Genomic DNA, 16,554 nt, shown 5'->3' with positions numbered 1-16,554 from the left:
TATTACAGGGCAGATATCTCCACATTCTTAGAAAAAATGTTCAATAGTTTCCCTAGCTTTACCGGAGCAAGCACATGCTTCTTCCTTGGTGTACCTCGCTTTATAACTACGCGTCCTAAGGCATCCTGATCTGGTATAGGAAAGTCAAGAGCTTCCCTTTGAGCTATCATAAACTGTTTCTTTCCTGATTTTGTTTTTTCCTCTTAATTGCTCATAGTAGGTTTTTTTACCGATGTCACCACCCAGGAGATTGTCTCAGATTCTGTGACATTCCGTTTGACGTTCTTTGTTTTTATGTGGCTCACTAGACCGGTCGTATACTTGGTGGTAAGCTTCCTAGTTCTTTTCCTCCACTGTGATTCAGTGTCTTTTCTGTACACCTGAAGACTCTCGCAACCCATTTATTTTCTTTCATAATCTTTCGTCATTCTTCAAAATCAATTTTACTCGGAGCTTCCCCAACTTAAAAACTTGTCCAGCCCATATCACCCTTCACAGTTTCATTTGTAGTCGTCCCATGATTGCCCTATGCGAGGTGTCCCACTGACCTTTGGCTGCCATCGAGTCCTGACTGTGCCCTTACTTCAAGCAAACAGGCGTATTTCCAAATGTATGTCCAAATGTAAGTCCTGATGTGCTGGTCAGAATTAACCCAGAGTCACCCACACGACGTGCCTCGCAATGAGATCGTGGTTCTGGCAAGTAAAACCCAAGAATTTTATTTTTTATGTAAATGCTCATCATGGCTTTAGGTATCTTCTTGCCATAAGCAACTGCTAACCTTCATAAATTATATTCATTGCACTCTTGATAATGACATCGAAGTAGGCTGTGCATACTTAGACATCTTGAATGTATTTGAAAAAAAAAATGCCCCTAGCTTACTTTCTATAAATGCCGCAATCTTGATTTCGACCAAAATGTGTTGAAGGAGTTCCATAACATTTTGAGAAATCGCTTGCAGCACTGGCGGGACCCTCTTCAATTCCAGTAACGTCTGGCGCTCCGCAATAATCGGTGCATCGTTCATTGCTGCTTCTTATCTGCTCGCACCGGTGGTTCAGTGGCTATGACGTTGCGGCGATGGGCATGATGTAACGCATTCAATTCCCGGCCCTGGCGGGCGGATTCAGACGGCAGCGGCACGCAAAAATGCTCGTGTTTCGTGCTTTGGGTCCAAGTTAAAAACTAAAACACACAAATGGTCAAAATTAATTCGGAGTCACCTGCTGCGGCGTCCGTCACAGCCAGCTGTGCTGTTTCGTGACCTTAAGCCCACCAATGAAAAATTTCCATATTTACAATGTACGATCTCCCTAACAGCCTTACGTCGACCATGAACCCTTTTGCGAAAGCTAACAATGCAGTAGCTTTGCGAGCAGTTGATAGCGTGATAAAACAGTGCGCTATTCCCACCGCGTTTTTCCGTGCCCTCAAAGAACATTAGTGATGCACCTTTGCTTCCGGCAATGTGTTATAAATATCCAGGTGTTTATTTAACACCCAATCATTCTGAAACACTCCTGTAACTTCCGTCAACGCCAATGCAAATGTTCCGTTCTGGTCAACCTCCGTGTTTTTCTCCGCTCTTCTGTCTCTCTCTATATATTATTGTCTATTTTGGTAACGCAGACATTAATGTTATTCAAGTTACGAGAATGCAAATGCCACTGGTGTATAGCGCTTTGTTTAAAATTTTACAAAATATCACGCCATAATATTAATCTGTGATGCTACGAAATTCAATAAAAGCAAACGATATCCTCCGAAAAACTGAACCTTTCTACAGGGTACCCCAGCTAACTTTAGCCAGGATAAAAAAGAAGTATTTGTGCCACTGGCGTTAGTAAATATTTCGCCGCGTCGGTAGTAGTTCCCTTGCGAAACACAGCAAGCATTCTTTTCTGTTCTACGCAGTATATTAATACACTGATTATTTATTGCATTATCCGTGTATCAAGGAGCTTGTGGTGCCTGCTAAATGGGGGCGGCTACTATACTTTTAGTTCACAAATGTCCTAAAATAAAGGTTTCACACTAAGAATAGGCAAAAGAATATAGTGAGAGCAGTTCCAAAGTTAACACGCACACAAACACCCAACATAAATACAGAGAAATTGGTGTTCCTGAACAACTCACAAACCTTAACTATTCACGTTGAAGTGCACGGGTTGAAGTGAAACACGACTGAGAGCGCTGCAATGCAGACACGCAAGCGCCGAAGTTTCGCGTTTCGCTCTCGAGTCCGGGAAAACGAGCACGTTTTTTTTTTTTCAAACATAACGCCATGTAAACAACTCTATTGCGTGTTACTAAGCATTCTGTACAACTTTTTTAAATGAGACCTATGTTCTGAAGAAATATTTATGGGACATAATTAAACGCATATCATTGCCTAACTGCAAATAAAAAAAAGTAGGAGTACATCAAGACGACTACGAAGAACATGTCGTTCATATCATTTGTCCAATGCGCACTATTTCATTTGTAGAGTCTGTTTATAGTTAAGTGAAGTATTAATACAATTTTCATTCGTTTGTTTATTGTACTGTGTTTAAACTTTTTATTTGCCACGAATCTGCAAATTTCTCGAGAGCGTGTAGCAAAATCATATAAATTATTATGAAGTTCTTAAGGCATGCCACTTTATTTATTGCGGTAGCGTGCCTGAAAGATTATTTGTCTCTATTGCACTTGCCATGTGCGACAAAACTGTAGGTGATACCTGTGAAACTGCGTGGGCGAGTGCCATCATACCCGAAAAAAGGAACGTTATTAGGGTGCCCACTATTGTCTATGCTACTAAAACAGAGGTAGTTGCCCGTAGCTTATATTTTGGGTGCTTTGTTTCAAAGCATCTAACTGTACTCGGCTTCGGGTTTTGAAGCGATGAGTTCTAATTTGTGCATAATGCAAAGAAGGGGTAAGGCGTGCACACACGGCCACGAGAGAACATCACGAACGCCGACTATCAACTGAAGGAAGCACTGAGGCGAAAAAAAGACACAAAACTCATCTGCGCATGCGTATGCGTGCCGGTCTACGTGAGAGATAACAGTTAAGGCACATGATCTCTTCCTTATGCAAGGTAATCGAAGGCTGACTCACGGACGCACTTCCACCATTATTGATATGCCATGCCTCGACCACAAGACGCGTATCTTCATTTCTATGCATGTAAAATATCGCGTATTAATCTAACTCACGTGTGCAGTTACATTCTTGGCAGTCTTGGCAATGTAAGGAAAGATTACAAGGTGATCCACCGGTTAAGCGTTTATGTTCCATTACCCTCTGTTTGATACACCGCCCCGTTTACCCTTCGTAGAAATGGCCACAGCTAAAGAGAACTTTATATACTACACTCATACGACAGTCAGTAAAATTCTTCTTGATGTGCTTCACTGGACAAATATCTGTTCTTGTTTTGCCCTTCACCTGCTCCTTTTTTCTCTGCATGTCCGCACATATCTTACCTAGCTTATCGGGAGCAGTGAAAACAACATTAACTTCAAATCTACTTGCAACTTATTTAAGTCAGTGCGATACTGAATGAATGTAAGGAATAACCCCTACTCTTTTCTTGCTATTACTGCCTTCTGTAATTACGTCGGTCTCCCTCTAAATCGACTTCTTTAGGCGTTCAGCCACAGTTGCCACTGTTACGCTAGGATAACCTGCTTCTATTAGGCGCCGGACCTGTGCATTAAAACTGACGTTCATTTTGTGCATGCAGGATCTGGTGAGGGAAGACTTAAGGCACGACATGGCAAGTCCGTTTTTTACTACTTTGGAATGCTTGGATTGAGAGTTGAACAACAGCTTCGAAGATCTTGGGGAGTACTGCCAACAAACGTGATTTTGTTCGAAGACCAAGCAAATGTCTAGAAACTGAATTACGCGTCGCTGAGGAAATTCCTTGGTAAACTTTAATCCTCCTCCATAAAGGTTAAATTGCTTACTTACTGAGGTAGCAGCGAAATCGAATTCTTCCCTATTGCAGAAAATCAGGTAATCATCAACGCAACGAAATATATTGATAGCGCCATCACCTAAGGCTTTCTCTAAGTAGCTGTCGACCTTACTCAGGTAGATATTGCTAAGAATAGGGGCAACCCGTTCGTGTTGTCCACTTGTGTCCGTGTCTGCATGCCTTACCCCTCCTTTGCATTATGAATCCTTACCAACTAGCTCAGCTTTCTGTCGTTCTGATTTATGCCTAGGTACAACGGTAGAATGCGACGTTCTTAAGTTCCATTTGTGTGTCACTGTCCGTTTGATAGAGGCTTTGGCAAATAAAACAGAAAACAATAATGTTGATGGGAGAGCGCAGTAGAAACTAGCGTTTCATTATCATTGCCGAGATATGAAAAGACAACCTTTAACTATGTTTAGTCATGCGCTCACGCGGTGTCGTTTTATCAACACCGCAGGATGTGACGTTGCACTACGTGTCGGCCGGAAGCAGAGACAAGCAGCTGGTTCTGCTCTTGCACGGCTTCCCGGACTTCTGGTTTTCCTGGAAGTGTCAGATATTGGACCTCAAGAAGGACTTTTGGTACGTTAGCCAAGCCCTACACACGTTCTGAGAGAAGGGTTTCGGACATCGTTTCTTAAGGAGCGAGTTTTTCGTGTGTAGAGAGTTGAATGGTAGATATTTTGTGGCGTGCCTATGGCTTGATTACTTATTTTCATAATCATTTTCAAGTGTCTAATATTACAGCATTACCTGCGATGTTCAAATACCCATGTCTTGCGTTAGCTGACTTCATTCAATGCCAGCCAATTTCCCAGTATCATCACAGCACCTGTACATTTACCTTCCTCAACTGAGCTCCTTCGCTTCTCCTGGAACCTATTCTGTCCCTCTAAAGACATCGTAATCTCTCAACAGTCAACTGCTGTACGCACTACATTACCTAAATGACATCTTAATATCAATGAGATTATCACGTACGCATGTTTTCTGTGTCATACATGCGGTCGTCTTCCAGTCTCTTAACATTACGCCTAACATTTCATTCCGCTGCTCGTCACGCGGTTCTTGCCTTCTCCTCAAGCTTCTATGGCATTCTCCGAGTTTCTGGCCTATATGTTAGTGCTAGTAAAATGCAGTGATTGCGCACTTTTCTTTTTGGCAAAGTTGATTACAAAGTTATCAGCAACGCTTAAACTTGCCTAAAAGCTGCTCCACCTATTGTAATTCATTTTATTCGCTCGAAAATTATACCTCCTGTAATCTGGGTCTACTTATACTATTTGACATGACGATTTTTAGCTTAAAAACTAAAAAAAAAAAACAGACAGGCAAAAGTAAAGGAATGACGAGTGCTTTCCCTTCCTTTTGCCTCTCTCTGTTTTCTTTTTATTCGAGTTCTCGCGTTAAAAGCATCATGTCAAGTAAACGCCAACTCGCCCAAGAAGTCATCATCAATTATACTATTCGATTTGGTTAAATATACCCTCGTAGAGTTTCGAAAGGATGACACTCAATCACCATGTCTTTTATTACCGAGCTACCGAAGATTGCTTCAGTTTTGTGGGTGACAAACTCTAAGCCTTCTTTATAGCCGGTTCAAGATCTGGACACTTTCTTGTTAGTTATATTTAGTTTTGCTTAGCTGGGCGATATAACCTGTGAACCGCTGTTTGTTGAGGTGCTCCTTGGTATCATCTATCCCTAATTTATTCCAGCCTAGCATTTTATTATTTCTTGCACTAATTCATTGGACCAACCTTATCGTTACGTGAGGACTTTATTTACTCTTATTTGGTGCCACCGGCTCCCAACTGTCTCAAAGATATTTTTTTTGTGGTTGGGCTGCTAAGCACAAGGTCGCGGGATCGAATCCCGGCCACGGCGGCCGCATTTCGAGGGGGCGAAATGCGAAAATACGCTTGTACTGAGATTTAGGTGCACGTTAAAGAACCCCAGGTGGTCCAAATTTTCGGAGTCCCCACTACGGCGTGCCTCATAATCAGAAAGTGGTTTTGGCACGTAAAACCCCATAATCTATTTTTGTGGTAATAACGTGTGTCTCCTCATATTTATTTATTTATTTATTTATTTATTTATTTATGTATTTATTTATTTATTTATTTATTTCGGAAGCTTTCCTTTGCCGAAGGCATTACAGAAAGGAGTGGTAAGTACAAAAAAAGCAGTACATAATCACACAAAAACAGGTTTTAAAAAGCGGCCGCAAATACAGTAGTCTTGAATTTACAATGTCAGAAATGGCAGCGATGGAGCGAGGAAGGTCGTTGCAGTCGGCACTGGCCTTAGGAATAAAAGACCGATGACACATATTTGTTCTAAAAAATGGAACACCAACTTTAAACATGCGATCGGAGCAGGACGAAAAGCATGAATGGCGGGCAATAAGATGATCGTTTAATAGTGGGTTATGGTGATACATCTTGCGGAAAAGGCACAGTCAGAAACATTTATGGCGCAATGAAAGGTCCGGTAAGGTAAGTGTACTTTTCATCGAAGTAATGCTGGCATAACGGGAATAGTTGGATAAGATGAAACGTGCTGCGCGATTTTGGATGGATTCTAGCGTGTTTATCTGTGTGATTTGATAGGGATCCCATACCGCGGAAGCATATTCTAGCTTTGGCCGCACTAATGTACTTGTAGAAGGTTAGCTTTATCGGCATAGGTGCAGCAGATAAATTTCTACGCAAGTATCGAAGAACCCAGTTAGCGTTATTAGTGACATGCTGGATATGCGTATGCCATAAGTTACGTGAAAGATCAACGCCTAGGTATTTGTACGAGCTGACTGATTCAAGAAAAGTGTCGTGAAGTAAGTACGTCCTATGTTGTCGGTGTTGTTTGTGCGACGCAATACATGCATTGTTTTACAGTTGTTAACGTTTAGTCGCATGAACCACTTATCGCACCAGTGGGAAATGCTTGTACGATTGTCTTGAAGTTTATCAGAATCAATGTGGTTAGTTGTTTTGCGATAAACGACGCAGTCATCTGCGAAAAGCGTGATAGTTGAATGGGAGATACATTTAGGAAGGTCGTTAATGTAAAACAGGAAGAGGAGAGGTCCTAGTACCGAACCCTGGCATACACCCGATGTTACGGAAATGTGAGAGGATGAACAGTCATTAGCAGAAACGTACTGGATTGGATCACATAGAAAGCTGTTAATCTAGCAGAATACATTAGGGTCAATGTTAAGCATGCTAAGTTTAAGTATGAGGAGATCATGTGAAACAGTGTCGAAAGCTTTCGCATAGTCCAAAAACACGCAGTTACATAGAAGCCCATGTCAGTATGAATAAGTAGGTCATTAGTAAAACATATCAGTTGTGTTTCGCATGAAAATGTTTTCCTGAAACCATATTGTTCAGCCGAAAAGAACAAATTACTCTCAAGGAAATCGATCAGACGAGAATGTATAATATGCTCCAATATTTTACACGGTATACTTGTGAGTGATATAGGACGATAGGTATCGGGAGAATGAGTGTTACCTGATTTAGGGACCGGAATGACCTTGCCAACCCTCCTATCGCTTGGAAGTGCCGAGGACCCTAGAGACTGGGAAAAGAACATTGAAAGCATGATGGAAGAAGATGGTTCAGTAATTTTCAGCATTTTACCATTGATTGAATATTCACCCGAGGATGAAGATATTTTCGAATTTTCAATCAACTTTTGTATGCAGACCCAATCTATAGTAATGGAATTCATTGGTAAATAAGAGCAATTAGCTACATACGGTAGAGTAGTCAGAGCATATTTGTAGAAAACAGAAACAAATACATCATTTAAAACAGAACAGCACTGGTTTGGAGGGATCGCGACATTTTCAGAACGGGCTAGTTTAATTACTCTGCTTTCTTTGCTACCAACAATATTCCAGAATTTACGTGGATTAGATCGCAGTAGTGATGGGAGGGTGTTACCGAAATTATTTTCTGCATTTAAAGCCGCGATCGCATATTCACCGTGAATCCGATGATAGGCTGTCCAGCGTTCGGAAAGGTTAGTTGCTTTGGAGCGACGAAAAATACGCTTCTTTTTGTTGTGTAGGCGGCATATAATTCGAGTAAACCATGGCAAGGGAGGATTTGAAACAATCTTTCTTTTAGAGACACAGCAATCTATTAGTGTTGGCAGTTTGTTCTTGTACAATGACCAGTATCTCCCGTGGTACGTTCAGAAAAGTTTAGTGTGTAGTCAGTAATGAATGATTATAGTTCAATTTTGATGGATGTGGTATCGGCGGCATTGTAATCATATATAGGCTTAACGACTTTTTTGGAGCGACCTTTCTTCTTAAGTGCCAAGTGCAGAAGCAAATGGTCACTGATTCCTTTAATGTATGTTGGAGGAGAGACTAAATCGGGAGCTGTTGTAAAAAAGAGATCTAAAGCATTAGAGGAAGTGCTGGTAAAGCGTGTGGGTTCATGAATCAGCTGGGTTAGATTGAAATCGGCGCAGATGTCTAAAAAAATGGGCGCACTTGGATGATGACTGCTTAAGGGAGTGAACACCGTTTTGCCACACTATGTTGGGAAAGTTAAAATCACCTAGTAAGAATAAATGTGAATTTGGGTACCGAACAATTAATTTGTAAAGCACATCATGGAGGTCATTGCAGAAAGTAATAGGTGAAGGTGGGGACCTATAACATGCGCAAAAGACAAGATCGCCAGTGGGAAAAGGTACATGAGTTCAAACTATTTCTAATGGCGAATCAATGGAGATAGTGAAGGAATTGATAGCACAATTCACGGCAATTAGTACAGCTCCGCTTGTACGGAAATGGCGATCGTTTCTGTAAATGTTGTTTTTTCGCAGTCTAGTATATCACATTTTTTTTATTTTTGCTGAGAGCCATGTTTCTGTGAACACGACTATATCAACTGAGCATGCGTGGATATGGGATGACAGTGATGTTCGTTTGTTGCTGATACTTGGGACATTCGTGAAAAGAGGTGATATGAAGTTTGTTGGCTTTCGAACATGAGATAGGGCTTCGTTGAACCTAAATCTGAAGATTGAAAAGCTGGTGGCCTGTTGGCTTGTTTCGGACTAATCGCGATCCTAGCTGGTTCGATCTCGCATATTTCATCTGTAGCTGCGCAATCACTTAGCACTTTTTACCCATGATATTCATCACGATACCGTGTGTTTTTCTAGAAAATAAACAATTTTTTTGCAAGTCAGTTCTGAGTAAGCAATTCGCAATTGGGGGAAAAATTCCTCCTGGTCGGCGATTTGTAAAAATAGAATTTTTAAAATAATGCTATGGTAACATAATTATATGATAGCATCATTCTAGTCATTCAGCTGGATTACTCATAGAGGCAGACATTACTTGCAGGAGAAATCATATTGCATAATCAACTAATTAAAAAAATAGCACTTCGTTTTTGAAATAATTACACTGCGGCAAAAATCGCAATTTACCAAGCGCAGCCGGTGAGTTCGCATGGCCTGTTCATTCGAAACGAATTTTCCGGATGTCATCAGTTTCGAAATATTCATGCCCAAAGCATAGGACGAAATTCGTGTGTGTTCCAGTTACATTTGTGCTTCCATTCCTAAAATCGCTATGTTTAAAAGAGCAAGCGGAACGATATTGCATTTTACTGCAAGTTTGACGGCCCATATCTCGAAATCCGCGTGATCCTTAGAAGTTGTTCCAAGTGGATGTCTTGCAATTTCACTGGCTAAAATTTGTAAACTGCAATATGTGCCTTGAAGGAAGTTATTAAAAAGCTAATGAATAAGTTTTGTTAATTATTCTATAACGCATTTTGATTTTTCGTGCGAGTAATGTCCACCGCTTCAGGTAATCCAGCTCAAGGAATACGGTTACGCTATACGCGACAAGCCATTTAAAAAATTCCGTTTGGTGTAAAACAAATGCCGCGTAAACGTAATGTCTTCATGAGTGCGAGTATATGTACTGAATCGTAAGCCCTTTCGTATCATATGAAAGCCAGTTAAAGGAGTTGTTTAGGTTGTTGAGGTGTCTGAATAATTTGTTAGATGACGCGTGTTCTTATTTCACGGTACACCTTATTCTACCGGTTATAGTTTACGCGCTTGATTTAATCATATCGACAATCTCTCTCACACATACGCACGTACACACGCACCCTTCCCCTTCCAAATACATTAATTATGCAGATCCAACGCGTATTTTGGAGTTATGTGAAGCGAAGCTTTTATCAAAACGTTAACAAAATGCTATAAATTTTCCCATTTCATGAAGACGTTAAGGAAACAGGCGCGCAGCGCATATGTGCGCTCACCCATGCTACGCATTATCAAGAACCTTATATTGCCCTATATTCGCACATTTCCTCTTGTTTGTTTCTAATGTACCCGGCCCCTGTTGGCCGATCGGCCGTTGAGGGCATGTGCAATTGTATAGAACTAATCAACCTAATCAGCGCACGAACACGCTCTTTGACTTAATCTCCTTGTTCTTGGCTAATCCTTCTTGGTGCCATGGTATGGAAATCAAAAATCACCAACACTCTCTGATCACCCAGAAGAGACAGTTGGCGTTGTCAGAATATGTACAGTCCACTTCTTGGCTAATCTCCTGTTGTGGTCATTTGTCATTGTACCGCTTCCGCATGCGCCATTGTATAAAAATGAGCATCATCATTGTCAACGTGCGGACAGGCTTCTTGGCCGATTCCTCACTGTGGATATGTGACATTGTAAGAAATCATATTCATCATCAGCACCCGGTGACCACCTCAAAGATCGACTCGGTGGCGCGACATGTACCATCTGCTTCTTCAATCCGCCATCGGAGGTATGTACCCGTACTATTAAAATCATCGTCGTAGTCAACACGTGCAAATCATAGTTAGTTGGAAAGCGCTAGTCGACGGCATTACGACGATGGGCTAACAATAGAGGCATGATGGTGACTGCCTGACGATGACGAAATGACTAGGGTGACATAATGCCGAATGAATGACGACATTGTCAATTCAGTGCACCGATGAAGAAAGATGGACGTCGGTAGAATGAAGAACACAGTATGAGGACGATGGCGAGACAATTGGATGACATATTTGAAACAGAACAGCGCGGTTTTCACGGGGACAAGCAGGGAGAAACGACACGGACGAGCGCTGCTACACACCGCGCTGTTCTGTTTCAAATACGGCTTACCAACTCGCCCAAACGTCTGTTTTAATTGGATGACGCTACTGAAATGACAATCACGAAAGGACAGCGTGACGACTACAGTATGACGACGACTGCGTGACGACCATGGCTTCATAATGACGGCATCACAACAGTCGGATGACAAAGCCGAAATGATGGCAATGCAACGCCAAGTCAGCCTCATGACTCCGAACACATATCCAGTGGTCCAAGCTGTCACCAACTTTTATGACTGGGTCGGGGTAGAAGGCGTGACGACTACAGCATGACAAGTCAGATTACGAAGCCGGAATGACGACCATTGAACGATCCCGATGGCATCTCTATAGAAGTGTGGCAATGAATGTATGCGTGAGGAAAAACCAGACAGACACTGTTGCATGGTGCCCACAAACTATATTTTAACAGGGCCCACTCAATCAGGCGGGAGCGGGACCAAGCGCCGCCCGGTTTTTGATTTTGCAACCGCCGATTCCACTACGCGCGCATTGTCGGAGTGCTGGGCGTGTCGTCGTCATCTTTTTGGTTGGATCACTGTGGCACGTAGTAGCGCGCTAGAGGGCCCCCCTTCTAGCGAGAAAGCCGTGAGAACGGGACGAATGGTGAAGTGTGGATGGTGGTGGTACGAAACGCACGTGGCGAGTAGGACTGGCCCGGTTGGGAAGGAATGTGACAGCAGAAGTGGTCTAGAGCGTCTGAGTCAAAGTAGGCAGGCTTCAGACGGTTGACGGAGACCATACCAGCCCGGCCGTTGAGGAGTAATAGAAAGTGCTGAGGTGCACGCTTGGCTACCGTGAACGGAGCATCATACGGACGCCGTAAGAAACGGCGCATGGCGTCGTCGCGCACAAAGACGCGCGTGCAGTTCGGAAGGTTAGAATTGACGTATACAGGACGGGAAGAACGTTGTTGTTTGTGAAACGGCGGTGCGCATAGCGCTCCGTAGGCGGTGGGCGTAGTCGGAAACTTCAGCAGGTACGGTGGGCGAGTCCTCGAAGAATTCGTCAGGGACTCGAAGAGTGTTGCCAAACGTAAGCTCGGCGGCGCTGGAGGAAGAGTCACCGCGGAGAGCGATGCGGATGCCAAGCACAACGTAGAAGGCGCTCGATTCATGATGAAGGAAAAGTCGAAGTCATGAGTGAAGCCTTCAGTTCGCGGTGAAAACGTTCGATGATCCCATTGGATAGCGGGTGGTAGAGGTAGTCTCGATGCGCTTGACGCTGAGGAGCCGAGATAGATTGGCGAACAATGTTGAGTCGAATTAACGATGACGGTCATTCGTAATGGTGGAAGGGACACCATAGCGGATAATACAGGGTGTGATAAGTGCTTGAGCTATCGAGTCCACCGCTGTGTCCAGGAGGGACATCGCTTCAGGCCATCTGGGGAGCCTGTCATTGCAGGTTCCCCTGATGTAGCGATGGTTCCCGCGGATGGATGGGGTTCGACAGTATCGACGTGCAGATGGCTGAACGGGGGTCTGGGGATCGGAACGTGCCAAGAGGAGTCGCAGTGTGGCAATACCCTTTAGACTCTTCGCAGGTGAGGCACGCACGTGACCAGCGACGAGCGTCTACGTTGATACTAGGCTACACACAACGAGAAGTGCAGAGTCGCTGTGTTGCACGAATGCCCGGATGAGCCAAAGAATGGAGGGCATCAAAGACGGCCCGGCGGTATGGGCGAGGCAGGTAAAGACGAGGACGGCTGGTCGACGTATCATAAACGAGGTTTACGTCGCAGCGAGCTGGAGCTCGGCGTCGATACTCTGGGTGGCAGCCACAGTCGTGAAGTCGATGACCGGTCAGCCGTGATCCGTCGCATGAATGACTGCGCGAGAAAGTGCGTCGGCAGCGGTGCTGGACTTTTCGCTGGCGTGACGAATGTCGCTCGTGCGTTCAGAAATGTAGGCGAGCTGTCTGATTTCGTCGGGAGCGTAGGAGGTGCTTCTGGACGGTAGGGCAGACGTCAGTGGTTTATGGTCAGTAAGGACGTGGAAGGCACATCCCTCGAGAAGCTATCAGCCGAACGTGCTGTAGCGGCGCTCAGGGGGCGCAAGTTGCTTGGAAAACAAGGTGATTGGCTGCCAAGCACGAACAGCTAAGTGCTGCTAGACTACACCGGCAGCGGTATCCGATGCGCCAACTACGACGGATGTTGCGGTGTCGCATTTGGGGCGGACGAGGAGCGTCGTGCCGGCAATGGCCTCTTTGAGGCCTGTAAAGCTCGGTCAGTGATGTCGTTCCAGGGCGTGAGAGTATTCGCTGCCTTAAGGCCCGAGAGAAGGTCGTGAAGAGGCTGCGTTATATTGGCGAAGCGAGAAATGAAGCGGCGGTAATAGTTGGCGAGGCCAAGAAATTCGCGGAATTGCCTAACGAAAGATGGCTGAGAAAACTCACGGAGGTCTGTGACGTGGTCGGGGGTGGACGAATGACGTGTGCGTTGACGCGAAGGCCGAGGAAATCCAACTTCATAACGCCAAACTCGCTCTTCGGATCATTAATGACAAGACCAAACTTGCACAGCCTTGCGAGCACTTGACATAGATGGAGCTTGTGAGCTTAAGCGGTTGTGCTGACGAGGAGGATGCCATCGAGATAGGCAAAGAAGCATAAGCCTCGTAATGCTTGGTCAACGAAACGCTGACAGGTCTGGGCCGCACTACGAAGAGCGAAATGAATGCACAGATATACGAAAAGGCCGAAAGGTGTTATGATGGCTGTCTCGGGAATATGTGAGGGTTCCACAGGAATCTGGTGGTAGGCTTTCACCAGTTCGACCTTCATGGAAATGGGGCAGCCATGCTGTGCCGACGTAAAATCCTGGATGTGGGGCTATGGGTACCGGTCCGGGACAGTGGCCTCGTTGAGAGCACGGCAATCGCCGCGTGGGCGCCAGTCATGGGTCTTCTTGGGCACCATATGGAGTGGCGAGGCCCAAGGACTGGAGTAAGCATGAATGAAGCCGAAGGCAAACTCGTTTTAGGCGACAACTAGATGATCCGGCACAAAGCGACGAGCCCGAGCAAACACGGGATGGTCGGTCGTGACGATATGATGTGTCAGGCTGTGAGCGACCGAGGACTAAAAGGAGGGTGGTCAGAAGACGTCCAAAAACTCTGCAAGGACAGCTGACTAAGGGCCGGGGACGTCCATGTGCGCCTGAAGACCTGTCACCCCTCAACAGTCAAAAGCGACCACATAAGTAATGCTTTTCTTTACTGCGTATATCCTTGCTTGGACAACGATGGTAGTCTTTTGTGCCTTCTCGGGACGCCCTGTAGTGGACTACGCGTGGGATTCGCCAGACACGCTCGCGTTGCAGATAACGCGTGGCGCTGGGCAGTGCCCGCCCTAACAAACTGTCAGCTTGCGCAACTTGCATCATGCCCAGTTTTTGGGGACCACTATATCCGTATTCCAACAAGCAGCGGTGGCGTAGATGTAGAGCATCCGCCTCGCGTGCAAGAGGACCGTGGTTCGAACCCCGGTGCCACGCAATTTTCCACCGGAATAAAAAAATCCGCGTGTAGGTAAAGGTGCTTAAGCAGGCATGGAGTGCGGCCTGATCCCAGTGACCAGAACCGGTAACGCACTCCCTCACCAGAGCAGCATTGACCACCCTGGTGCAGTACTTGGCCAGAACCTCCTATATGAATACAACAATCAACCCCCCGGCCCTCAGTCTCCAGCAGCTGCGAAGCAACTGACCACAGCGGCGGTCAGACCGTGACGCAGCAGAGGGTGCTAAGAATCTCTGGGTCCGGACAAGCCGCCATTGTAATCTGAACCTGGCAACGTTTAACGCTAGAACGTTATCTAGTGAGGCGAGTCTAGCAGTGCTATTGGAGGAATCAGCGGGTAGCAAATGGGATATAATAGGGCTCATTGAGATTAGGAGGACAAAAGAAGCATATACAGTGCTAAAATGCGGGCGCGTCCTGTGCTACCGGGACTTAGCGGAGAGACCAGAACTAGGAGTCGGATTCCTGATTAATAAGGATATAGCTGGTAACATGCAGGAACCCTATAGCATTAAGGAGAGGGTGGCAGGTCTTGTTGTGAAACCTAATAAGAGGTACAAATTGAAGGTCGTACAGGTCTGCGCCCCTACATCCATTCATGATGACCAAGAAGTCGAAAGCTTCTATGAAGACGTTGAATCGGCGATGGGTAAAGTCAAAACAATATACACTATAATGATGGGCGACTTCAATGCCAGGGTAGGCAAGAAGTAGGATGGAGAAAGGTCAGCGGAGAAATATGGCATAGATTCTAGGAATAGCAGGGGAGAATTATTAGTAGAGTTTGCAGAACAGAATAATATGCGCATAATGAATACCTTCTTCCGCAAGCGGGATAGCCGGAAGTGGACGAGGAGGAGGCCGAATGGCGAGACTAGAAATGAAATAGACCTCATACTCTGCACTAAACCTGGCATCATACAAGATGTGAACGTACTCGACAACGAGCGCTGCAGTGACCATAGGATGGTAAGAACTCTCATTAGACCAAACCTGAGGAGGGAACGGAAGAAACTAGTACATACGAAGCCGATGAATGAGTTAGCAGTAAGAGGGAAAATAGGGGAATTCCGGATCAAGCTATAGAACAGGTATTCGGCTTTATCTCAGGAAGAGGAGCTTAGTATTGAAGCAATGAACGACAATCTTATAGGCATCATTAAGGAGTGTGGAATAGAAGTCGGTGATAACTTCGTTACACAGCATAGCAGTAAGCTAACGCAGGAGACAAAAGATCTGATCAAGAAACGCCAATGTATGAAAGCCTCTAACCCTACAGCTAGAATAGTGGAACCCACGACGATAATGGAAGAGGGAATACTCTAGAGGAATTTGACATCCCACAAGTAACGCCGGAAGAAGCAAAGAAAGCCTTGGGAGTTATGCGAAAGGGGAAGGCAGCTGGGGAGGATCAGGTAACAGCAGATTTGCTGAAAGATTGTGGGCAGATTGCTCTAGAAAAGCTGGCTACCCTGTATATGCATTGCCTCATGACCGCGAGCGTACAGCAATCTTGGAAGAACGCCAACATAATATTAATCCATAAGAAAGGGGACGCCAATGTCTTGACAAATTATAGACCGATCAGCTTACTGTCCATTGCCTACAAAGTATTTACTAAGGTAATCGCAAATAGAATCAGGACCACCTTAGACTTCTGTCAACCAAAGGACCAGGCAGGATTTGGTAAAGGCCACTCAACAAGAGACCATATTCACACTATCAATCAGGTGATAGAGAAATGTGCGGTATATAACCAACCCTTATACACAGCTTTCGTTGATCACGAGAAAGCATTTGATTCAGTCGAAACCTCAGCAGTCATGCAGGCATTGCGGAATCAGGGTGTAGACGAGCCGTATGT

General features: G+C 44.9%; 1 protein-coding gene across 1 annotated transcript in view; it reads left to right on the top strand.

Annotated features, from left to right (window-relative positions):
• The window catches only part of LOC126535347 (epoxide hydrolase 4-like), a 61,161-nt gene that overhangs the window by 5,594 nt on the left and 39,013 nt on the right, over positions 1–16,554 (top strand). Inside the window, exon 2 of the mRNA XM_050182237.3 lies at positions 4,434–4,558. Within this exon, the coding sequence (XP_050038194.1) occupies positions 4,434–4,558 (125 nt within the window). The remainder of the gene's footprint in view (positions 1–4,433; positions 4,559–16,554) is intronic.

The sequence above is a fragment of the Dermacentor andersoni genome, chromosome 7 (assembly GCF_023375885.2).
Source record: "Dermacentor andersoni chromosome 7, qqDerAnde1_hic_scaffold, whole genome shotgun sequence".
NCBI classification, from domain to species: domain Eukaryota; kingdom Metazoa; phylum Arthropoda; class Arachnida; order Ixodida; family Ixodidae; genus Dermacentor; species Dermacentor andersoni.
The sequence above is the reverse complement of the archived record's forward strand: the minus strand, read 5'-3'. Positions and strand labels throughout refer to the sequence as shown.